Source organism: Meleagris gallopavo, chromosome 28, assembly GCF_000146605.3.
Source record: "Meleagris gallopavo isolate NT-WF06-2002-E0010 breed Aviagen turkey brand Nicholas breeding stock chromosome 28, Turkey_5.1, whole genome shotgun sequence".
NCBI classification, from domain to species: Eukaryota; Metazoa; Chordata; class Aves; order Galliformes; family Phasianidae; genus Meleagris; species Meleagris gallopavo.
In genome coordinates, this window is record NC_015038.2 from 4,221,078 (window position 1) to 4,246,535 (window position 25,458).

At 47.5% G+C, this 25,458-nt stretch overlaps 1 protein-coding gene across 3 annotated transcripts in view; it reads right to left on the reverse strand.

The window, feature by feature from the left end:
• Window positions 1–25,458, reverse strand: part of LOC100544838 (ankyrin repeat and SAM domain-containing protein 1A) — a 74,160-nt gene that overhangs the window by 35,250 nt on the left and 13,452 nt on the right. The window contains exons 2-11 of one of the 3 annotated variants that reach the window (XM_010724347.3): window positions 19,000–19,080; window positions 18,110–18,266; window positions 16,315–16,377; window positions 10,604–10,900; window positions 9,956–10,031; window positions 9,566–9,667; window positions 8,185–8,280; window positions 7,884–8,080; window positions 5,939–6,028; window positions 2,095–2,212 (exon numbers count right to left, since the gene is read on the reverse strand). In XM_010724347.3, the coding sequence (XP_010722649.1) occupies window positions 2,095–2,212; window positions 5,939–6,028; window positions 7,884–8,080; window positions 8,185–8,280; window positions 9,566–9,667; window positions 9,956–10,031; window positions 10,604–10,900; window positions 16,315–16,377; window positions 18,110–18,266; window positions 19,000–19,080 (1,277 nt within the window). The remainder of the gene's footprint in view (window positions 1–2,094; window positions 2,213–5,938; window positions 6,029–7,883; window positions 8,081–8,184; window positions 8,281–9,565; window positions 9,668–9,955; window positions 10,032–10,603; window positions 10,901–16,314; window positions 16,378–18,109; window positions 18,267–18,999; window positions 19,081–25,458) is intronic. The other 2 variants (XM_019623304.2, XM_010724348.3) reach the window with 2 other exon arrangements.

The following is a 25,458-nucleotide window of genomic DNA, read 5'->3' on the forward strand; positions in this document are numbered from 1 at the left end:
CTGACCAAAGGCTCCTCCAGAAGTCACCAAGCAATATCTAGAAGCACAGCCTCTCAGATCGAGGGCCAAGCAGCAATTCCAAGCCATGTCTCAGTCTGCTCTTTGTCCTGGAGCTGAGCTGCTGCCTTTGATACCCCAGGACCCCTCTGATCCAGAGGTGGAAAAATTCTCCAACACCTCTGTTTGGTCCGTAGTTCCTTGCTCAGCCCTTGCTTAACTTCTGCCAAAAAGACTCCACTACTTCCCAAACGTCCTCTCTCCCCACATCAGCACATACTCACATTTCAGACTCAGCTACATCTGCTTCCCCATGTCCTCCTAGCATCTGACCTCAGCTACTGCGAGAGCTGAACATTTGCTTTTGTGTAAGGCAGGAGATTTCAAAGCTGCTCCGCTCTTCCAGAGCAGTTAGGAAACATCCTGTGCAGAAAGAAACTACCTGTGGCTGCTGTGAGGGAGGAACAATACAGGAGGAAAGAAGGAAAAAAAGAAACAAAAGGAGTAACTACCAAACAGCTGCTTCATTTCCTACTGGGGTCACAAAACCTGAAGCAGGTGAAAGATGACATGGGGTCCTGCCAAAGATCTGCAGTTCCTGCAGAGCATGGACACTGCCACACGTGCAGCCATGCTGCAGGGAGCTCTGAGTTGCTTTGGAAAATGATCTGGAGAACAGACATAGAGGGTCACAATCATCTCTACATTCAGCACCACACGGAGAGCATTGGGAAATGCTCCTGCTGAGCTTCAGAAGTACACAAGGTGAGAAATACATTGGAGGGGCCCCTTTGGAGCAGCTCCTCACCTGCATCAGATCAAAGGCTCCTTCCTCTCACACTGGTTATAGCTCTCCTGTATTTAAGGAAGTGAACAAGTCCTAGAAAAAGAGAAAGCTCCTGCTGTTCCTTGGATTCCCCCACCACAACAGTGGAAAGGGTTCCTCACAAACACAGTTACGATGAGTCTTTGCTCACATTAAGCTGCATTTGGTAGCCACAGAATGGAGAAGAGGCAGCTCACGCTTGAATAATCAGCAGTAGCTGCACACTGGAAAGATCTCCTGAAAGATTCTGGTTCAATGGCTGTTGCCCAGGGACTATTCCCTAGCTGAGACCGCAGAGTGCCAACCTGAAAAGCATCTGAACTTTGCCTCGGGCAGCAAGTGGCTTTGGCAGACACTGATGGGAAAACAATGACCTCTTGTGCCACCCCATACAGGCCAAGAGTGCAGCAGGACTCAAGGAAGGAACACTATCATGCTGCAAGGGAAAGCAGAACTGAGAATGCTGCAGCTCTTACAGGGAGGTCAGAGAGGCACCACACCGACTCTGCGTGATCCCCAAAATGAGATGGGTTCCGGGTTTAGAGTCCAAACCAAATCCTTCCAAATTCCTGCTCAGAAGTTTTGAATAAAGCAAGGGATATTTCTGCTTCAAACAAATCTTTTGTTGTTGTTGAAGGGGAGCCAAAAAGCCCAGCAACAGCCAAGGTGTTCTCAAGTCCCTGCAAAGCACAGAAGTCCCTCTGGGACAAGAGAGCCAAAGTTCAGTACCTAACCTGGTCACACAGGGGATCTGCAGCCAGATCCAGAGAAAAGCTTGCTCTGTACATGTTTAGTTTCATCCTTTGTTAGTTTACATCTCCATTTAGCTTTAATACACAGCAGAGTGTTGTTTTTATTACCAGGACAGGCAGGCTGATCATCTGCTGATACAAACATGCAACACCAGCAGGTCTCCAAGCTCAGCTGGATGGAGAGCACGGCTCATTCAGTGCTTGCATTGCTTCATCTCACTCACAACAACACTGCACAGCCTTCCAACTCTGCCCTGACAGTGCACAGTATTCATTTATGTTCTAAGTTACCACTGTAGGTCCCTGCAAACTCTCAGCTGTCAAGAACAGCGGATTTGCTCTTCCTCTGTGTACATTTTGTACAGGAACGTTTAGATCTCTCCATTATAAAAGGGAAGATCACCAGGAAACAAAACAATTGCAATACAGAATCCAGACACCCCACCCCACAGTTTTTAATTGTTCCAAGTACTCTGCCCTCTGTGTTTTTGCTCAGTGCTTTTTGGGATGGTCACTTACCTTTTGTTTTTCTATCCACTGCCACTGGCTTTTTAGTTTCCGCTGTAAGCAACAGCTCGTAAGGGTGCTCCTCTTCCTCAGCTCCACTTCCTCTGCTCTTTCCTCGTGCAACAGTGGCCTAATGAAAAACAGCACAAGCAAAGCAGTGCTATTTATTCCTGCAAGGCCTCTTCATGCCATGGTTTAAGCAAGGAGTTGGCAGAGCCAACACCTTTGCAGTGCACTGTTATCCAAAACATTTTCTCAAAAAATAAAAATCCACGAAGCCCAAAAGACAGAAGATCCCCAAAGACCTTTATTTTCTGGTATTTGAGGCTGCTGACAGCTTTCTAGCACTGACCAACTGATTTACTACTGTGCAAGGTCTGCAGACAGTCCGGGGAGTGAGAAAAGAGCTGAGCACATTATTCCTGTTCAGCCCAACTCAGACTTGCTGTTGCTATTGGAATTTGCATCGTCATTGACTATTTAACTACTGGCCCTATTAGGATGTGGCTAGAGGGAAGAAAAAAAAAAAATCCACAGCACAACATAAAATTAATCCCTGCCACCTTTTTGGAAATCAGATCTAGCATGCCTAACCTCAGGATGTACATCGTACCGAGGTCTAAAAGGGCCTCAGGCAACACTGCGTAAACTGAGTTGAACCTCAGGATGTACAGCAGTGATTGTGCTCATTTAAATCCCCCAAAGCCTCTGCTGAGAGCTTGTTTGTGACACTGGCAGAACCTGCACAGAGCTGCCCTGGAAAGTCACTGCCGTGTGCAGGGAGCGCTGTTACTGCAGGTCTGCCCCAACCCCACGGATCACCCAATGCCCTTTGGGAGCCACGTGTGCCATCCCAGTACCAGAGAGGTTCCAGGCACCCTGCCTGCCTGGCAGCTGCCTTTCAGCACCATCTCCTGGTCAGAGCTGGCTGCAGTCCCGTCCCACAGCCCCTGTGCCTCTAACAACTCGGGCAGCCACAGCAGGAGCAAATCAGAGCCAGAGAGTGAGCAATCCCTGCCTGCTGCCAGGACAGGGAAGGATTGGTTTGCACACAGCAGCCCCCGAGGAAGGCTCCTGCACTGCTCAGACTCCTGGAACTGCCCCTGTCTAGACAGCGGACTACGAGCTGCCTCCGATTTCTTCCCCCAGGAGGAAGCATCTCTTTCTTCAAGGGCAAATAGGTACCTACCTGGCTGCGACGAGCCAGGACACCTGGAAGCCTTTTAGGGAGGCTTAGAAAGACACAAAGTCCTGCATCCCCGCGTAAGCCCAGCTGGCTTTTAAATCAGCTTTGCAATGGGAGGAAGCAGGTCAGGCCCAAGGAAAGTATTTGTTCTCTCTGCTTTGAGACGAGCTGTCAGGCACACCAACTCCTTCTCAGGTGAAAGAGCTCATAATGAGCAAATTAAGGCAAAAGACTTCTGACCAGATGGTGGCACAAAAACATCAGACTGTAACAGTAGGTATCAGGCTCTCGCCAGAGATCTCGGAAAAATACTGCACAGCAGCAGCCTGGCAGAACAGTTGTAGCCTGGACCTCAAGCCAGGCATCAGTGTACTGCTAAGGCTCCTGCAGATGATGACTGCTGCACTGCCCTCGTTCAAATGCACTGAATGTATCTGCAGAAAGAAGCTTCCTTGCCACATGCAGTTCCCAGCTTTTGCTTTGTAAAGGTCAGTGTGTGCATCCATCGGCCTGACTACACTTCACTGTCTCCATTTCTCATCCTTCCAAAGCCTCAAATACAGTCTTAAGTTAAAACTGAATTAAAATAAAATCTGTTGTTTGCTGGAGAACTGTGCTTACTCTTCAGGTAATGCAACCAAGTAAGTAAGGAGATCATCAAGACTTTCACCTGATTCATTTTCTATTTATTTATACATATTGGTGAGAGTTCAAGAACCATCCACTATCACCAAAACCTAAAAATAAGCTGTTAGCAGTGAGCACGCCCTATAAACTGTACTTAATCCACAGCAGGGGACTTGGTGATTTTCAAAGGGTATTTCATTTCTCTCTCCTCCCCCCCAGCACTGCAGAGAGAACTGCTGAATGGTCACGGTGCCTTTTGCCTGCATTTCCTTTCTGGAGACGAGTAGCAAAGAAATGAAACTGAAGTTTAATTTGACAACACAGAACCTTTTTTCAGCCACGAACCCAGAAGGTTTCTGCTGATAGGAAAAAGAGGGCACTCAGGCACCTTCCAAACAATCAGCTCTTTTGCCTGTTTATACTTAACGCTTTTCCACAATGGAAGTTGAGTTTCTTGTTTATGCACATCTGCTTTGACTGATAGCCCTATCCTGGCAACGGAATAAAAGGACTACTTTTAAGAGCAGAGTTTGGCCCAACCCCAGAGCACTGGATGACTAAGTGCCCTGGCCCTAATGTGAGAACATGTTTTGAAGATGGGTGATCAGGATGCTGCTCTGAGAAGCTTACAGCAATCCCTAAGCTTATTCCTGTTGGTGCCTGCCCAACCTAGAGAGAACGTGTAAAAAAACCCAAAAAAAACCCAACCAATCAATTGCACCTAAACTGCCTTCTGGGTAGATCCGAAAGGTCACTGCCATGCAGCTACACTCACTGTGTGCACTTCTTATCAAGAAAATAAATCAAGATTTCCCTCGTGAGTCACTTTGTGCACAAGTAATTGGCAGCAGGACTTCCTTTAATGGCCCACATTTCCAAAGCCTTCAACGGCAGGGAAACACAGCAGGTGCTTTGTAATTAAATATGGCAAAGGAACTCAGCAGGAACAGCCAATGCATGCTTCTCTCACTCGTGTTTACTGCCATAAACAAGTCCTGCTTTTCAGTTGTACCATGACCTGCCAGCCAGCTCTCCTCTCTGGTTATCATATGCTGGAAAACAACAGCAGTGGAGTCCACAATTTGGCATCTCAGTTCTACTGTTTGTGTTCCACTCTGTATAAAGTCAGTTCTATTACAGCACATTGCATTTACTTCTATCCTGTGTAGACTTGACATACTTCAGAAAACAGATTGCATTTATGCCTCATAGGAACTTCAGCACATCAACACACGCAAAGCAAAGGATCTGCTGAACTGGAGTCTGCTCCAACAGCCAAAGGCAGCAGACACTTCATTAGTTTCACAAGCATCTCACTGAATTTGGAAAAGGAAATCCTCAAGATTTGTGTTTGCATTGACTTCCTGGGTGCCAACAGAGATTTCCAAGACATTTGTGGTTTCGTATCTTTACACTGAGTGCTCCCAGAGAGCCCTCACATCTGAGGTTCATAGGCTAGTGAATAAAAGGATGAGCCATAGGAAGCCCAGGAGCAAGAACACAGAATAAGAGAGCTCTAATCAAGAAGCAGCTCCCACACACACTGACCTCTGCAGAAGACAGCTTTAACACATGCTGGGCCAGAATCTTGGCTGAATTCAAGACCCTGAGCCCTGCTCACGTCAGTGGAACCAACGAGCCCACACATCCCCTGCACAGCTGGGAGCACGGAGGAAGCAGGAACTAACACTTGAGACTGAAGCCCAGAGGATGAAGAAGTATTCAGTGGGATCATCACAAGCGGGCAACAGTCCACATCCCAACGTGATTCAGAAAAATCTCTTCCTATGGGAGTTCCCAGCCAAGAATAGGAAAGCAAGGCTGAAGGTCAAAATAGAGGTGCCCTGGAAGAACCACACAAAGGAAGTTCCCATGGCAAGAGATAGCAGCAGTGCTGGAATAATAAAAAAAAAAACAAAACACTTCCCAACTCAATTTGCAAGGAAAGCAATATTACAATTGCTTCCACCCAAATCCAAATGATTACAGAGCTGGTCTTTGAGCCTTGTTTCTGCAAAGCAATCCAGCTGCAGCCTCACATACCTCACAGGAAGCACCATGGCCCATCTTCTCTGTGTGCTGCTCCTCTTCTTCATCAGGTGGTGGTTTAGCAGGGGGGGGTGGACGCTCTCTCTGCAGTTCAGAAGACCATTGTCAATCACTGTGTTCAAGTACATCCCCTTCTGCTTCCTGACACTACAGCCACACTGCTGGGAGCACAGCGTGCTGAGGACCTCCTCACATTAATTTGAGCAGAGCAGATGATGAATCCCAACAGCACAGAGCTCCCAGTGCTGCCTTCCCTCCCCGCTCCAGCAGGACACCAGTTTGGGCAGAGCCCTTTCTGTAGATGGACCAACTGCAGCACACTGCAGGGGCCACCACTGATCAGGCACACCTCTCATTTCTCTTCCAGAGCATTAACTGCACAACAGCTCAGACCCACGGGACCATCAACCATGCTGAGGTGGGAGGTGGTGTTGACACAGGTTTGTTTCATTAATTAAGCCAGTTCATTCAGATCCAGGCTGGCATCTCTACAGCAGAGCACTGCACAGATAAGATCAATAATGAACTCATTATGTGTAGAAAGGGACTACTCATTGTGCTGCTACTCACTTGTGTCTTAATGAAACAGTAACAGGAATAAGTGATTCCAGAAGCATCTCTCAGTGAAAAACTCTGGAGATCAAGGAGACAGCGCTGCTCTGCATTCCTCAAATATCCCAAGATTGCCTGCAGGCAGTTGGAGCTGCACTGTCTTGTGCTGCTGCAGAGCTAAAGACGTCTCAGCTCCTGCCCTGCAACAGCCCCATCTAATGGCTAATTGAAATAGAGCAGAGAAATGCTCATTGCAAACGGCTCGAGCAAGTTTTGGGACAAACTCCAGAAAGCTCCTAAAGCAACTCCCTCCTTCTCCCTGCTCACTGCAGTTCAGCCTCTCATCTTCTCTGATAGAGCTGAGCTTACTTCATCACATCAGCCCCTATCAACACAGGACAGTACACAGATGGATAAAAACCACTAAGAACCACTAAGATCTAGTTTAATAAACAGCACACTGCATCTTGTACTGCATTCACTGAACAAAACGTCCACCCCCTGAAAGTTTTGTTTCATTTCTACTACATTTGCAAATGGTGCAGGAAAGGGATGCGCCTCTTCACAGAGGGAGAGGAAGCATGGGTACAGTACGACCCACAGCTCAATTGGCCATTGCTGCTTTGCTCTTTGTCTGAAAATTCAGGTTGTTTTTGCACAGCCTTTTGTATGGAAACAAAGCCTGAAGCTGACACAACATGCTGTAAGGCCAGCTTCCCATCTGCCCCAGAGCAGCGTCACTATGATTGCTAAGGAGGCAGCAGATGCATCTAACAGAAGGTGAGGAAGACTTCTGTGGTGATAGTTCCAGGAGCTTTGTATTGCCTTGTAAAGCCTTGAGTACCCTCTACAGATCTCTGCAAGTAATACAGAGAACACATTTCTGCTGCTAATTAGTTTACTGCAGGATACTCCTAAAGATGATTTCTCGAGAACCTTCTCTTGGGCAAAGCAAAAGGAAAATGCTACACAAAGGTTTCCAAAGCTTTTTCTAGGCAATAAGGTTGCCCTTCAGGTAAGGGTAATATTCTGACAAACCAAAACTCACAGAGAGCAGTATTCAACTGCCAGAAAACATAAGGGTGCAGTGCTGGGTAAAACCAGGCACACCAAAATGACGGTGTGCCATGAGGAGTGGGGATATGGGTAACAGTCACCTATTTGTGTTGCCCTGTGTTGAAAGCGGCTGATGAGAAGAAATAAACTCAGTTCTAACACAGATGTGGGTAACGTGAACAGGCACAGAAAGCAGAGGTACCTGCCTGCTCTGAGCAATGTCAGGGATAGCTTTCAAGATTTCTTCAAGCTGAGGAATTGGCCCAGCCTGCTGCGCAACCACGGCAACAGAGAGAAGTTATCTTTCTAAGGCAAGCACACAGCTACATACAGGCCTGACTCCTGCCGCTTTAAGGCCAGCTGCTTCCACTTCCTTATTCACAGACTCTCTGTCTGAAGACCTCCCACTGGCAAGGCTGTCCAGGGAGTGACAGGACGTTGCATTGTACAAAGCTTCATATGGGCTCTCCTCTTCTGGGTTCGCATCAAAGTCTATGATCAGCTCTGTCACTGCTTTCTCCACATCACCTGTGAGAGGAAGAGAGGAAAGAAGAGCATCATTGGTGGTTTCCATCCTCTGAAGGTCAGTGTTGGCAGGAAGAGGAGTGGCTCCTGGGGTGCGTGGAACCTACCCTGAGGGATCCAGCACGCAGGGTCGGTGCTTGGAGCAAGCGGAGCTTGTGCTGTCTTCTCTGCAGCTTTGGCACTTTTCTTCCCAGTCGTGTAATCTGCAACGAGGAGGGGCAACAACAAGGATCAGTTTATGGCCATCTAGCTTTATCTTCACTTCAGCAGATGGGATTTTCTCCCTTGTGGATGGGAGACCAACTGTCAGCATTAAGTCTCCAAAAAAAATAACCAAAGGACATTACTGAAACTTGCAGCTCAGATCCTGAAATAGAACCAGTCGACCTCTTTAATCACATGCACAAGGTTAAGAAGGATCCTTTGAACTTTTACAGACGCTTTAATCAGAAAGCTGCAAAGCTCCTGGAGCAACATAACTTGAAGGAGCAGATGACTCGGTGCTCTGAGCACAGGCTGCAGCACTAAACAGATGCAGTCTGGTCTTCTGGGGTCATAAAGCAGCAGAGAAGCTACTTCTAGCTGCAGTCCCCAAACCACAGACCGAGTCAGAAATATTAAGCTTACATATATACATTATATTCAGACAGCACCATCTCACTTACAGGAGCAAACTAGCAGCATTTACCTGCAAGAGGTTCAGTTTTAAAGCCCATCTATGTCTTCAGTTTCAGTACAGAGACGACACCGACCCGCCTCACAGACAAAGCTTAATTAAAAGTCCACAAAGAGCTTTGAACCTGTAGAGCTCTCAAATGCTGAGCAGGAATAATACACATCAGTTGCACACACTTCTGATCTCTCCCCCCACAGCTGACAGGAAATTGAGATAATGTAATTACAAGGCAGGAGTTGAGCTAAGATGCCGCACTTCATTCCCTAATGTGGGCAGATACAAAGGGCCAAGATCCTTTCTAAACCACAAGTAATCAAGGTTCTTTTCTGGAAATCTCATCTGCAGAAATCCATGCCCAAGCTTCACAGCGAAGCGAGGAGTAGGAGGTGGGATCAGTGGGTGACTATTTGCCTACAGACACACAAAGCAGACTTAATCCAAAACCATATCTAAAGCTATTACTTTGCATTCTGCAAGCAGATTTAGACTACCCTTAATTTTAATTTACTTATAAAGCGAGTTAAACAAAGCTCAATTAAGCCCATTTAAATTGTAAAAGTGATGCCTCGCTCTTCCAGCAAAGAAGTTAATCCCCCTTAAATCCACTCCTGGAAGTCCTCCTGCCAACCCCTGCTCCAGAGACCATCCACCTGAGCAGTGCAGCATCGTTTCTTCCCACACCCTGAAGATCCTCACTGACTTGCAGCTCCTCTGCGTTCAACACTTTCCAGCACAAGAGACCCTCACCTTGTACTTGCAAGGCACAATTTGCACTCTAAACTCTTCCCTCCTGCCCCCACATTGCTGCTTACCTTCAATGAGAGCTGCTATGTGTTGACTTTTCTGAGAAGGAAGCTCTCTCACGATATCCAGAGCTGTCAGGCCTCTGTTATCCTTTATGTTCACATCAATACCTATAGCAGTAGGTACAGAGAAGGCAAAAGCAAGAACATTTTCAAACAAGCACAGATTTACATCTTTAATCAAGTCACAGCTTGCACATGTTCATCACTGGGTGGAGCTAAAAAATGCTCTGTAGAAGCAAACCTAAAGCCAAATGCCATGGGATAACCTCTCCTGTAACTCCCCCTGAGGAACAGCATTTTGGTAACTGATTGGAGAAAAGTGCTGTCACTAAAGAGGGGTTTCCTCAGCTTTAGGGCTCACCACGCTATTGTTTCAGAATGGGATCATTCTCTCACCTGCAGCCAGCAATATTTGTACCACATCTGTCTTGCCAAACAAAGCAGCTTCGTGCAAAGCACTGCCTTTTTCAGTCTGCAAATTAAATGAAAAATAGCATGAAGCTAGATGGGGGGGAGTGCTGATGGAGGAACTTTCAGAAGGTTACAGAAGCAATAAATACACTGCATCGTATACAAAGAGGACAAAGTTTAACATTATTACAACACTGAGAATTCGGAGCGGAAAATGGAGACTGCCTCTTTGCAAAGAGATGCAGGCTCAGAGTTAGCGACCAAGAGAAGGCTTTCTAAAGCTCAGAAGAAGGTCACGTGCTGGAAAGGAAATGGTTTGCTTCCACTCTACTGAGAGCTCACAGTTTTGCAGTGCAGAACAGTGTAGGCAGAGGAGCTTTTTTCCTCCCTCACTACGCATCTGTGGCTCTGTACCCAACTACCGAGCAAGCACTAAGCATGCACTGCACCAGGATTCCTCTGAGCAGCCTCCCAGAGGAACGAGCTGAACAAGCAGCCTACAGGAACCCAAAGCCAATCTCCCATACAGGATCCCTGGGGAGGACGAAGAGGAGGAGCCCTCCTCACCACAACCACGAGCTCCTCCGCCTCCCAGCAGCCAAGCAGCCCCTCACACACCCCCACCCCAGATACCTGATAGTTGCTATCCATGCCAGCATCCAGGAGGACGTGGACTACAGTTTTGTGACCGTTCCTCGCCGCCAAGTGCAGGGGAGTGTGTTTCTTTGTGTTGCAGCTTAAAAGATTGGGGTGAGCGTTCAGCAGCATCTTCACAACTTCCAGCCTCCCGTAGAGAGCAGCCAGGTCCAGGGGGGTCTCAAACTTGTTGTTACGCATGGTGGGGTCGGTGAGCTCCTCCAGGAGGACCTTCACCACCTCGGTGTGGCCGTACTGTGCGGCGCAGTGCAGTGCTGTCTCGTTGTCATTGTTCTGGGGGGGTCAGAAAGGCCAACGTGTCAGAATTGGGAATGCGGAGCTGCGCCGTGCCTCGCTCAAACCATTGAAGTTTAAATGCAAAAACAAGACAAAAAGCAGTCAGGAAGCAAAGAGCCCGGTTTGAACTGGAGCCTGGAGCAGTGCTTTCACCATGCCAGTACCAGGCACAGACATCCCCTGAGGAGCTCACCCAGTGACCCACCCAGCAAAGCTTCAAAACCATTCAGAACAGCTGAGCTTCGCTCAGATGTGAGGAATCTGCTCTGTGGGAATTGGTGCTCTAGATGGAGTAGCCTGTTTTCGGAGCATGGAAACCCAAAGGAAGAGCCCACACTAAAGCTTAAGGGATTGTCGTGCTGTATCTGGACGGCCATTAATTCCTCTGGCCCTTGGGAAAGCAGTCTGTTATTAGCTGGCAGCATCCCTTACTTTGGGGTGCCACCAAAATAAAAGACTGCAATACATGCCACACCAACTGCACCATGAACTCTATCTGCTGTCACTTGTCATCATTTCAGATTTAAACTTCAATTGTTTCAATCCTACTTATCCTAACAGCCTCTGCAGTTCTGAAGCTTGCAAGCTGGCCATTTTAGAGAAAGTGTGCATGCAGCTGCGTGCAGTTTGCAAATTAGGAGTTTAGCAAACAGTGCCACTGGGTTGTTCCACTAACAAGCCCTCATCATCATCAAGGTCTCAGGTCTACTGGAGGGAAGAAACATTGGAGCAGCACGTGAAAGCCAGACCCAACTAATGCATGCAGCGTTGGGCAGGTTACAATCAGCAAAGTGCTGAGATGAGCAACCCCACGTTTCATTTCCAGGTGCAAAATAGGAACATTGCCTAGTATTTAAGGGTCTTCTTCTTTTTTTTTTCTTTTTTTTTTTTTTCCTCTTTCAAATTAAGTTCATCTCAAGCTTCCAGTTTCATTCCTGTGTAATTATACACAGAGAAGTTTCAGTTCAGGGACTAAAGGACTAAGTTAAGGGTGTAGATGTTTCTGCTATTAGTTGACCCCAAATAACTTCAGCACAAACGTACCACATTTAAACCTCAGCTGAGAGAACTCTGTCACTTTAAGAACAGTTCCCAACAGAACAAATTAATAACACAGTGTCTCAGCTAGAAAGTCTACTTTAGAAAATGAATTTGACCAGAACCTCCACTGATGCTTTGAGAGCAAAACCACCCTTTTTGTGGCTTTTTTTTTAATACTACCCTGTAGGAGCGGTCAATATTTTGCACCATTTCACAAGCATGCTGCAGAGCTTGCTTTGCTGCACTTTAATCCTACGGATGCGTTAAGTCGTTCCAGGGATTGCAGGAGTCACAGCATGCAAATTCCCACTCCGTTTTATTCTGCTTTCACTGGACAGCCACGGGAAGGCAGAAGGGAAGCGAGACGTGGAGAGGCTGCGACCAGCATCAAAGCACAAAGGAAGGAGGCAGGACACAGCCACATGCAGAGAGAGATATTTTGGAAGGTAAGCAAAGCAGGGCATCACTGTTAGCACAGGAGGTCACAGACAAAGAACAGGCTCGATACTTGGAGAGGCAGAGGCAGCCATGGTGAAGGAACGCACATACATGTGGACAGAAGTTACTGGAGAATAAAGAAGTCTGCACATAAAATACACATACAGAGTGAGAAGGGGAGAGAATAGAGAGCTACAGAGATCACGCCTAACGCTCCTACAGTGCTGGTCTTGAGTTCATTTACACAGATGGGAGATCCTGTTATGTGCGGTGGGCAGGGAAAGGAACCTGGATGCTGTGAGCCCCCGGCCCAGCCAGACCAAGGCCACCAGCACTCCCCACAGCTGAAGGAAACAGGAGATACAGGAGATAGCCCCAGCCCTCCTGGAGCTGCAGCTGTGTGCCTACAGAGCCAAACGGGGGTGCACAGCTCTGCTTGTTCCACCACCAGCACTGCCCATCCTCCCCTGCCACCCAGACCATATCTGCCAAGGGTGCTTTAAAGCACTCTGCAACCCTGAACATCTGCTTGGCAGCTCCAAAACGGGCATACAGCTTCCTCTGATAGTACAGTGGTTGAAGTTTGCTGCAATTGAGTCTCATTTTCTCAGGGCACTGGTGCTCTGGACAAAATCCCACCCATAAAACCTGGATGAAATCCCCAGCCCGTCCTCCTGTAGCACAGCCACCAGGTGGTAAGATGCTTTGCACCATTACAGCAAGTCCTTCCCCACCACAGGAACTCCTGCTATTGCGTGAGTCTGCACTGCTCCCACTTTGGCTGAGCTTTGAGGAGCCCAAAATACCTGAACTGTTCCAGACAAAGGAGCGTGCCCCAACCCCAAGAGGAGCCTAACAACAAGCACAAGCACTCAGATGTATGCATTTATCTGAGATGGAAAAAGAAAATTCCTTCCCAGCAGCCAGAAGGCATGTGGATTCAAATTTCAAAACTTCTTAGGAAAAAAAACAGAGCACTCAATAGGACCCAGGGGCAGCACTCCTGCAGGAACCCAAGCACCCCCCTTAATTGCAGCCAGGAGTGGGAAGCTGGGCCTCGGCTGATGCCTGCCTGCAGACAACAAAATGGGAACAGGAGCAGGAATGCCTCCGCTTTCATATGGGTTCCATCACATTTCTCAAGCCCTGGTAATTAGTATCACATACCATTGCCCTTATGCTCCTCATCACACGTTGTTGCAGAGCACCTCCAGCTCAGTCAAGAGCATCTGCACTCCTGCTCCCAACACGCTGTAGAAGGGCTTCGATCTAAATCGCATCTTTCTTTCTTAAAATAAGTGGAAAAGTTTTGTTTAAAGCTTTCTAGCCTGCAGAGGTTTGAACACTTACACCAAGGCAAACCATGGCATTGCTGCTCTGAGGTTTTGGAGGAGCTGTTGATGAATGCCAGGCAAAAATGGTTTGGTAGACACAACTCTGCCTTGGGGCGGGGAAAAGAATCACAGGATGGCTTGGGTTGGAAGGGACCTCAAGAACCACCAGGTTCCATCCCCCTCAGCCACAGGCAGGGCTGCCAGCTGCTTGATGCAGAACTAGATCAGATTGCAAGACCTCCACTCGTCCCTCACGGCTCTGCCCACAGCAGAGAGGGTTGAACAGGCTCCTTTGCTCCTACAGGTGCCTGCCAACACCAAAACCAATTCAGAAGAAACGATCCCCATCTGTCCAACCAGCTCTCAGAAGCTCTGCAGGTGGCCGTGCTGCCCGGTTTCATTTGCAGGCTCCAGATGGCTTCCACTTCTCTCAGCACACCATTTAGATTTACAGCGCTTTAAACCCAATCTGCATGAATCATTTGCTGCCAATTAAGAAAGGCAAAGATAGATTGTGCAGTTTATTCCTCCTTGGGCTATGTGACAGCTTTTTCTACTCGGGCTCTGCTCAACTGGGTGGGGTGCTTCATCCCAATTAGAGAGCCCAATTCAAGATGGCAGGAGTCACAGGAACAAAGCTGCAGCTCCATCCCTTCACTTGGCTTCTACCATTTGTGTTTCAGAAGTCTCTATGGCCCATACAGATGCACTGGAAGGGCTATTTATTTAAAAGATATTGAAAAGGAAGAGGAACAAAAAGAAGCTTTTGGGAAAACGAGCTTCTGGCTCTCTTACCTCTTCCCGATCAGGGTAACAATTTAATCTGCAATCCAACCTTATAGAAACACTTTTCCCCTCTTCAAAATATCCTAAATGCTTGGAAAAAGGAGACATCTTGCTTTGATTCTATAGCAAATCCCATCCTGCGTGGGAGCTGAGAAGCTGAAAGCACCAGCCAAGCAAGAACTCCTTACTTTGCACTTGGACTTTCCTTGGCTCTCCCACCTGCAGCCAAGCTACTGAGAAAACATCAAGGTGAGTATGTTAGGTACAGCTCTGCTTGGACTTCATCACACTTGGTCAGGAACCAGTGGTAAGCTGGTCACAACTTTGGATGGACCTAACGTGTGGTGTATGAGTCATTTCTCTCTCTCTCCTTATAAAACCAAAGCAAAGATTTCAAAGCCCCAGCCTTGCTTGCAAGAGTGCTACAGCCATCCTGAATACAGCCAAAAGAAAATTAATTTCAGATAGAATACTTAATAAACATTCCACAAGAAAGCTCGCCCAATTTGAGCTTTATATTCCTTCCTCACTCAAAAAATTTAATGCTAGCGTGTAAGGTTTCACTGTATTACTGACAGTAATTTGGAGAGCTCCCCTTCAGCCAGCTAAACTCAACTGGGATACGTTTCCACAAAGATATTTATTGCTGTAAAATTCCCAGCTGGATTTTTGTCCAAATCATAGATAAGGACAAGTTTCACGTAGGTATATTTTTGCTCCAAGAAGTACGTGCTAGAGTATCTCCTGAAATAGAAGCTACAAAAACAAACATCATTCCCAGTGGTTAGCAAGCTCAGGAATTTTGGATGTGTTTTTAAAGGTACTGCGGATCGAGCAGAATGAAAGTCCCAACTGAACTTTGAGAGAGAGATCTGCCATGGATGGCTGAGTCCCAGAGAGTTGGCTGGAAGCAAGCGCCTTGCGGAGGCTGACAGCAGAAGCATCCTGTGATAAAGCAGCAGCTATTATGCCATCACTGGTGTCTGCTGCTTCATTATAAATAGAAATGAGAAATGGTGGAGCGCCTGAGAAAACACCACCATCTGACAGACAGAACAAGTGACCCCAGGAACTTTCTGATCGGCTTCCTCGATTGCTCAGCTTCAGCGCATCGTAAGTGCTGACGTCGTGCCTCTTTGTAGTTCAAGAGCTAAAAGCAAAAGAGGGGCAAAACAGGCAGGAGAACAGGAACAGAAGACCAGGGCTGAAGGGTCAGACAACACAGACTTAACACCAAAAAAGAGACTGAAGCAATAAGCAGGACAGGGAGGGCTCAGGAAGGGAGGTATCAGCATTACTACCTTCCCTTCTCCCCACCACCACTGAAAGAATTAACCATCCATTCCAACACACACAGCATTATGCGTTTTGTAGGAGAAAAGGCATGAAATTCACTCCAAACAGCCCACAGAAAATGCATCCATGTTTAAGCAGGAAAAAAAAAAAATCCTTCTCTTTGCATTTATCAGCGACATTAGCACGTGAAACAATACCTAAAGCATTTGAGTTGAAATTACTTTACCTTTTGGAAGTCATCCAGCCAAATCAAGCAAACTGACCATCACCGTGAGTCCTACAAGGCTAAGCAATGAAGGAGCCCCCAGGAAAGTAAGGAAAAGCTTCCCTTAAATTATGTTTCTATAACTGCTTTGAAGAAAGAAACCCAGAGTAAATAAATGGTTGCATTTTACTTTTCCCCAAGCAGCTGCAAACTGAACAGGTATTATTGCAACTGGATGACATTGCACCTGGAAGCACGCGAGTGCAGCTTGGAGTAATGATGCAGTGAAATGCTGACAGCAAAGTACACACCTTGGCATTGATATATGGGTCAAAGGGGCCGTACTTTTTGAGTTCTTTGATCTCAAGAGCATTCTACAAAAAGGAAGAGGAAAAAGAACAAAAATGTGATAATGAAATGGGTGAGATTGAGCAACAAAGCAATGGGTGACTCCCAAGGGGTGGAAATGACAGAACACAGCGTCTTGTTCCAGTCAGAGCTATTAACAGCAGAAGCCATTCCAGCAGCTGATTCCTGTAACCTGAACCACTGTTTCTTTACAAGGCTCCAGACTCAGGCAGCACGGGTTATTCGACTGATTTTCATTGTTTAAAAGGATTCCTACTAAACAAACATTAATGAAACATTACCTGGGAGGATAACACTGGGCTTTTGCAACGGTTTCCCTTGCACCTGTCCTACTGTGCTCCCACTCAGGGCCCTCAGTCAGTTTTTATCAGATTGATTGTGAACAGTTTACTGCACTTCTCACTGTTTCGAAAGACTGAACTCCTGCAGCTGTGCCCAAAGACATTACTATGCACAGCTCCGAGCTAGAAAACTGTCCAAAACAGTAAAACACAGTTATTCCTGCTCAGTTGAGGAGTGGTGGTGATTAGCATTAGCACTGTGTTTTTTGTTTCATGATGCTTTAGAAGCAACCACTTAGCCTTGCAACAGCTGGTGCATCACATTAACTGCTGTACATTGAGGAACTGAATGCTCAGGCAGGAGAACTTTGTCCCCACAAAGCGTGGCTGGAAGCAGGACTGGGGCTCCTAACCCCAGCTCTGTGAAGAGAATTTTGTCCTCAGCTTCTGAAAAAGTATAGAGAGCAGATCAAAATTAAACAGCAGAAACTCACAGCTCTCAGATGGTCATTTCAGCTCAGATGGATTCTGCTAAACCTGAGCTGGGAGTGTATGACCTCGTTATGAATTCACTTCTGTATGAATGCGTGTGTTTAACCTTATGGCACTAAGGCAGACAACCTTGTTTGGGTTTACTTGCCTCCAGCTGGATGAAAATCCCAGCAGGAAGGAGTTGGTTCACAAGGACACCGGGCACCCCTGCCCAGGGAGGGGACAACCAAAAGCCACTGCAGCTTTAACCTTCTCATGGGAATGTGTTACTGCACATCTGCCCAAGGCATGGTGCAGAACCACAGACGGGTCAGCATCAATGCTAAGCCAGCATCACTCAGTGAACCAGCTCCCTTATCCAAAGTCTTAAGCAAAAGAAATAGGTGGGACTTCCCACAATCCATATTTATTTTGTTTTTCCTTTTTCTGATTGGGAAAAAAATAAAAATTAAGCAAGGGATTTATCTGGGGTCACCATAGGCTGAAATTATGTCACCACTTACAAATTAGTTAACTGGAGCGAGTGCTAGAGACAAGCCAGGAGAGTAGCTAAGACAGCATGGCCAAACGAAGACTAAAAGCTGCTTTGATTAGTTCCCAAAAGAAGGGAGCCAACGTATCCTTGCACAGAACTAGAAAACTTCTCAGTTATCCAGCAACTGAAAGGAAAACCTGTGTTAGTTTCAGAAGCTCAGTATGAAAGCAGGAGACTACTTCCTAGGTGCAGAGGGGTTCTCAGTGTACATTTGTATCTCTCTCTATAGGTTAATGTATATACACCTCATTCATCAATACTGCTAGCTCAGAACAGGAGGAATTGCTTTAGGCATTGCCCTCCCCACCCCACTAGCAATTAACTCTGTAACAACTGCTGCCAGCTGGGGAGGGCCAGGAGTCAGTTCGAGGGGTCTTTCTTCATCCCAGAAAGTCACTTCAAAGGAATATTAGAGAAAAATAGGCAGACCTGCTCGTTCACTTTAGTATGCGAAGGTCCCTGGTGGATGAGGAGCTTCACTATGTCTGCATCTCCTTTCCAAGCTGCCAGGTGAAGGGGGTAGCAGCCCTTACAGTCTGCCACGTTGGTGAGCGCATCGTTCCTCAAGAGGACTTCCACCACATCCCTGCAAGAGAAGGAAATTTGGGTCTGTGAGGCATTCAGTCTCTGTCTCACATTCTTCACTGTTTTAAGAAAAGAAAAAAAACTCATCTGAAAAAAGTATTTCAGAGATCCTCTTGGAATGTGATTTTATAACATTCCTACTAACTGATGCCCAAAGAAAGAAATAAAAGAATGCTGAGATAAGTTCGGGGAAGATCTGTGTTATCTTCATTCTAACAGAGCTGAATAGGGACTGAAGTCACTGCACCAGCACAAGGAAGATGAATAAGGACTTCTATTCAACTTCTCAGTATCTGAAGTAGCAGTGAACAATACAGGATCTACCACAATGAAGACCAGAGTTATTTAAAAATGTAATAACACACAAAAGCAAATTTCAGGTGGTGCAGGCACAGCAACACACTGGACACCAGACAGACTGCAGAGGACTGTTACTGGAAAAGCCATCTTTAACGTCTTGTTATATCTTAACCAAATTGCTTGTAAATAAAAGGGTGGTTGAAAACTTCCACGTTCTGCCAAATTGTTGAAAAGACAGACAGACACAATGCAGCACAGAATACCTCTAAGCTTTGCTGCACTGGTGTTCTTTGCTTGTCCTGAAGATGGTGTAGTGTTGCACCATCGCCACATTTTCAGAGGCAACAGCATCAGAGTGGTGAATGCATGAACAAACTGCAGCTTGTAAAGCACAGAGCACCCCTTACGATCAAAGGCAGTATAAGATGACTCACTTATGACCATTCAAAGCAGCATGGTGCAGTGGTGTGTATCCAGTACTGTCAACGCAGTTCACATTTGGCCCTCTCCAGATGCTGCAAGACAGAAAACGTACAGGGAACACTTAGGCATACAGCAAACGGACAGACAGACTGCAAGAAAAGGCATCAGCAGAGCTCTCACGCTGAGATGGTTATGGGGCAGCTGTGGTTAGGGGCAGCAACACAGAGAACAGACAGCACAGTGTGGGTGAGTGTCACAGAGCACAGCTCGATCAGACATCCTGGGCTCTGAATCAGAGCTCCCATGTTCTCCAAGCAGATGTCTTGTAGCCAGACGTGCTCACCAAAAAAAACCATCCTCAGTGGAACACTCAGGTTAACCAGCAGATCAGACATCACTAACTCACACTAACTCTGAAGGAGTGTGGGGTTAGGGAATCCTTCTCCCCATACCAAGAGCTACCAGGGTGCAAGTCTGCAGCAGTGGGATGCAGAGCCCACTCCTGGTCACCAGCAAACACCCACACCGACTTCACGCTGCCCCAAAATCACTGCCAACAGTCCCTATGGAAGCAGGTGGTCCCCAAGCACTCCCCTTCTTTTTCAGAAGTCAAACTCAAGGACTGTAGTATTAATCTCCTCTCCAACCCCTCCAAGGTGTCCCATTTAGAATACTGGAGCAACACACAAGATGCCAGCGCTGCTCTTGGTCGAGCTCTCCGCATCACTGCTGCCCCAAAGAAGGGCACAAGAACCCAAAGCAACAATCTGCAATGAAAACAAACCTCTCACCTTCCCCAGACACACTTCACAACAACCCATCAGTCCATCCGTGTTGGACTGTTTTAAACTTTCTCTCTTCAAGACTTATATTTATAAGCCTGGACAATCACACTTCTTCTAACTGAGTACGTTTGACTCCTTCATTTTATTTTTTAACTCAGGGTAGGAATTAACAGCACCCACTAACCCCAGTGTAATTGCTTTTAAATAAAGTCACCCATTGCTTTTTACACAGTAAGTTTTGCTGATCATTTCATTTCCTCCCCAGCACGTAATCATCACAACTCATTGTTTGGGACGGAGCAGCCTGAGGGTTTTCTGCAATAACAGCCATTGCTACAGGGCTCCCAGCCAGAAAAACTCGAACACTGAAGTCTATAAAAGCAGCAGGAAAGGCACCAAACCAACAGGGGATGCCTTACAGACCAAGTGGAAGCACAGAAGTCACACAGCATAGTTACAATCCAGCACATATCAGGTGGGATTTGGGAAGCCTGTCCCAGCTGTGATGCTTGACCCAGCAACCCTACTGAAAGGCTTTGGAGTTCTGAGATGGCCACAAGCTGTCTTGGGAGGAGAAACAGCCCTGAGGGAAGCTTTATCTAAGAAGATAGGGAAGTAAGCCACAGAATCCAGTGTGCCAAGGAGCCAGGGGCATCTCTGTGCCCCACTCCCCATTCTGCACTTCAGAAGCAAACAGCAAATCTCCATACAAATGCAATGCATCACTTGAAGGGTGATGGATCACATTATAGCCTGAAGATATGAGACCCCAAAACCCAAAGGATGGAGTTCAAAAGGGCTTGTGCCTCGTCCAGCTGTGGCAGTCTTTAAGCACGCAGGGATCAGAGCCATTTTCAGACCCTGGTTTATTTTTGGCAGTGGGCTCATGAAGTCTGGTTGCCCAAGCAATTTACTGCTGGATTTAAAGCAGCAATTAATGGTTAAAACCAGTGTCAGAAGGCTTGGGTATTGTCAGGAGCAGGAACAGCTACTGGGGGCTCCAGTCCAAACTCCCAGCACAGCACAGCCTCCCTGCAAACAAAAGCACTCCCAGAAAACCTCCTTAGACATGGTCTGGTTCATGTGTTAGAGTGAAACACAGAACTCAAATAACTGGGAGAGAGATGCTGGAGCCCAAGCTGGAGCTGGCTCAGCAGCAAGGTCTGGGTACTGCAGGGATACGTCTGCTGGGAGCCCGTGTGTCCTTCCCTCCCTCCCACCTCACCCCCCTGCCCTTTCATTCTCACTAATACAGAAAGCCTTCATCAAAGAAAAGTCAAATCAGAAAGTTCAGATGGGAAGGATTTAAGAAGACAACTATTTATACTTCAATATCAGGTCTACAGTAGAAGCCAGCAAGTTCACAGAATCATAGAATCCTTAGAGTTGGAAGGGACCTTGAGGGGAATCTAGTCCAAATCCCCTGCAATCAAAGTTCTCCTGCCTGCACACAAACCCAACCTTCCAACCCACTGCTATGGATGCAATGCACTGCCTACAATGAGACCCTGAGCCTCTCATTTTAGAGCTCAACACGGAGGAAAATAACTCCTACTACAGTCTGCATAAAGAGAGTTAGAGGGCATTAGAATGGGAACTTGACTTCTGGAAGACACTGCAGCTCCTGCAGAGCATGAAAACAGCCTGAGCTCAACGGAGAGAACATTCTGAGAACATATAGAGAGAAAACCTCCAACTAGAAGCAGTGTACAAACAACTCTTGTGGCATCCCTGCCTGAAGCAGAACAGATCTGCACTCCTTGCAGCCAAGCTGCCCTCAGGCTTGTTGGAAATGACATCACTCCTGCAGGCATCTCAGAGCTTTTGATAGAGAGATGAGAGCACCAAAGGACACTGCTCAGCCAGCCCCAGCTGGGGGCCTCTTCCTGGAGCAACACAGAAAGAGCAGCATCCAACTCACAGAACGACTGAAGCGTTTGAGTTGGAAGGGACCCTGAAAGGTCATCTCCCCTCCGAGTCACCGAGCTGAGCCCAGGGCCAGCATCCCCACCTACAGCGTGCTCCCTCCAATGGCTGCAGATGAGAAACGAAGAAAAATAGGTAAGTGTTGGTGCCTTGGTGCTGAGATCTGTGCTGCACCAGAAGCTTGAATTATTTCACCTGAACACAGCCACCTCCAGACCCGCTGCCCTGATTTTACGAATCATTCAAAACTGAGCAAGGTAAACATTGCCTTCAGCAAAAACAGACGAGAAGGAACAAAGCAGAGGAGATCCGAACACCAAAACCACTGCGATGCTCCTCGAGTGCTGCAAGACAGCGTGATGACTTGGAGAGCCACAAGGGTTTTGTTCCTGCTGTGTCACACCGCCCTGGGACAGGCTCTGCCTCCAGACCTCTGATTTCTCATTTATAAAATGCAAACACAGCACTGAGAGAAGCAGAGTATAAAATCCAAGCACTACGTACAGTGGGACGGGCAATTAAGACTGAATATGAAGGATATAAGAGGAGCTCTGAAAACTGCAAAATCTGTTCTGTTGGAACTAACTCTTGCACTCCGTTTCTCTTGCTCCATGATTCAGCAAATGCTGTAGCTTCTTAAAGAAAACTTCCTGTTTGCCAAAAGTGCTGAATAAAGTGCATCGCTTCAGGTCACCATAAAGAGTTCTTCTGAACAAGAGGATATTTGTCCTCTTGCTTATTTTCCACTTATTCCTTCCTAGAACTTTACTCACAAAGCTGTGCAGGGCAGCAAGCTGCAGCAAAGCCCAACGTAAAGAATAACTCCACTTTTTCAAGTGCAGTGATGAGTGAGGAGCAGATCTGCAGCCTCTGATCCGTGCTGCAGAGCACCTGGAGGTGTCTGCATACAGACAGAAGGCCTCTGCCACCCCAATGCCTTTACAAGCTCAGCACTCAGTACAAGACACGAGGACTGAGCCTGGAGACGTGGTTCAATGGCCCAGAGATGAATGGTGACCAGGGCAGTGAGGCTGGAGGCTGTGACTCCTCGTGCACGGCCCTGCAGGACATCACCCACACACACAGCTCTGTTCTTAATATCCACATGGCTGCTAAATTCTTGCAACCCTCCGTTGGTATTTCCTGCTCATAAACTGATGATACAAACAACTCGAATGCTTTGTGCAAGAATTCAAGTTGAGGGAGCGAGTGAAAGAAGCTGCTGATGCGGGCTGGAGGAGATTAAAGCAGCCTGGGCCAGGGGGAACGTGGCTGGAGCCCAGGCAATACTCCTCAGCCCCTCTTGGCAGGGTTAGCAGAGTCCCCAGTAAGCAGCATAGTTAGAGCACAGCAAGCAGAGCCCAAGTGGGACCTCGAGCTTAAGGAGGTCATCACACTTCTGCAGAAGTTTCTTAGCTGTGGAGAGCAGAGCTGGGATGACACCCTGGCTGCCCTCTTCCTGTGCTCTACGTGCACTGCCAGCCCTGCACACCTTCTGCATTCCCTTCTTTCTGTTCTGCAGATTCTTTCCCAGCTCAGCTCTCCAGGCACACCAGCACCAATGCGGCTGCACTCAGCCCAGCTGCCAGGGGCCCATCATACAGCACCATCCAAAACCACACTTCGTGCAGCAGAGTTCACACTGGAAGCACAGTGGTTGAGAGCTTGGTGTTACCGTTTTACAGCTGCGGTATCACTTACACAAATAAATCAGACACGTTACAAAAGATGCGGGTGGCCATTCGCAGAGAATAATTACATCAAGCTTGCAGAGCATCCCAGCATTTTAAACTCGTACAGAGGTCTCACTCCACATTCCAGCCCTGCCCAGGAAGCCTTCGCTATATGCAAAATCCTCCCACTAACACCACTGCCTTCTTGGCTAAAATACAATTTCATATGCTTAAATGCAAGGGAGGAAGCTGACCCCACGTGCTTCTCAGGACCCAGGAAACCTCAAGGAGCCGTTGGGGGGAAGGCGATGCATAGAGCAGGCTGCACAGCCCTGGGAGAGCCAAAGGCCACCAGCTTTCACATGCAAAGCAACAGGGGAGTCAGAGCAGAGCGATGGCAAAAGTGCTGAGAAAAGCACGGAGAAATCCCCCACACTGAGAGCAGAAAGTTGCATTGGAAAAAAAAAAAAATACACAATGGCGAGATGAATGGGGAAAAGATTCCAGAGCTCAAATAACGATGGGTAGATTAATTGCGGGCAGGTCAAAGAGCAGGACGGGATTCACAGGGCTGGTGGCCACAAATCTCCAGTTCTGGGCAGCAGGAGAGCATTGGCCCCGCTCATGGGAATGAACCCAACGGAGAGGACAGGGCTGCACAGCGTCAACCTGTTGCCTTAATGCTTCCTCGAGGATATAAGGAGACCCCACCGAAACACAGTTCTGCAAAGCAGGAATCTGCTCACCAACTAACACACAGGAATAGGAGAGCAACACCTGAAAAGAGAGAACACTGGGCTGTAAGCACCCCATTTTGAGATGCAAGAAGAAGGAAAGCGCCAGAGCGGACACAGGGATCCTGCTGGGATGGGAGCACCGTGCCATGGAGACACGGAGCAGAAGTTAAAGCTGCAGCTGAGACACGTGCATGGAATGCACAGCCACGGCCAAGCTCAGCCCTGCACCAACCCTGTGAGCTCCTTCCAACAGGGAAACGATGCCAACACCTCCGCAGCAGAGGCTGTTAAGGTGGGGATGACTCACTTCTTGCCATCAGCAAAGTCTTGATGGCGCAGCTCTGGGATTCACGTCGTGTCAGCAGTGCAAAGTGGGGCTGTGCTGCATGGCAGAGGTAACACAGCTGCTTGGCCATTCCCACAGCACCAATCCACACCTCACTGCGTGCTTTTGTGCTCTGCACAGCAGCATGGGCTTACAGCAGGCAATCTATCAGGGAACAACAACTGTGTTTCCAATTAGAGCAAGCAGGTGAGGGCACGCAGAGCGCACAGCTCGCTGCTGCTGGAGGTGCTTCCCCTGCACTAATTGCAGGTGGCTGCTTCCAGAAAATTCCTTCTTGCTGTACAAAAAGGAGTACAGTTTCCCAGTGCAGGGATTTCCTTGCACATAAAACAAATCTCGAGCACTGAACTCAGTGGGAGCCCGCCGAGAGCTTTACCTTGCAGCGCAAAAGGTGACGGCCCCACCTAAGAGCAGCCTCCTGATTTATGGATGTATTTCTGAGCAGGATTTATTTTGCAGCTGCATTTGGGTTGTTAGCAGACCTGGCAGAAGCTACGGAGCTCTTCTAACAGCTGCGTCCACAAATTTGAAGGAGGAACAGTTGAATGAAAGCATGAGATGAACATTTCCATCGCATCAAACAGGAAAACCCATGGATATTTAAATAAATCAATGACAGCAGCAGAGCAAGTCTCCCATCTCAACCAGGGCTCAGGTAGCAAAGAGCAGCTGAAAGGAGACAGCAGAGCCCTGTAACAGTGTCACAGCAAAGAAAAACAGGGGGTTGGTTTTTAATGAGAGTGACTTTTTGATCCCTGACAAGCATCTGGAACTCTTCCCTTCCAAAATGTTGGCCCAAAGCAGGTTTGGCACATGAGAAAAACAACTTCCTTTGCAGCAAAATTGTCACAGCGCCCGGTTTCCAACATGGGATGTAAAGCTGAAGTTTCCCAAGAGATGAGAATCTGTGCATTGGGTGGGGGTGGGAACGAGTCTGACACCTCACTTAAGGCTCATGTTCATCCCTGCCTTTTCCTTTAGCAGAGTATTTTGAACACTACTA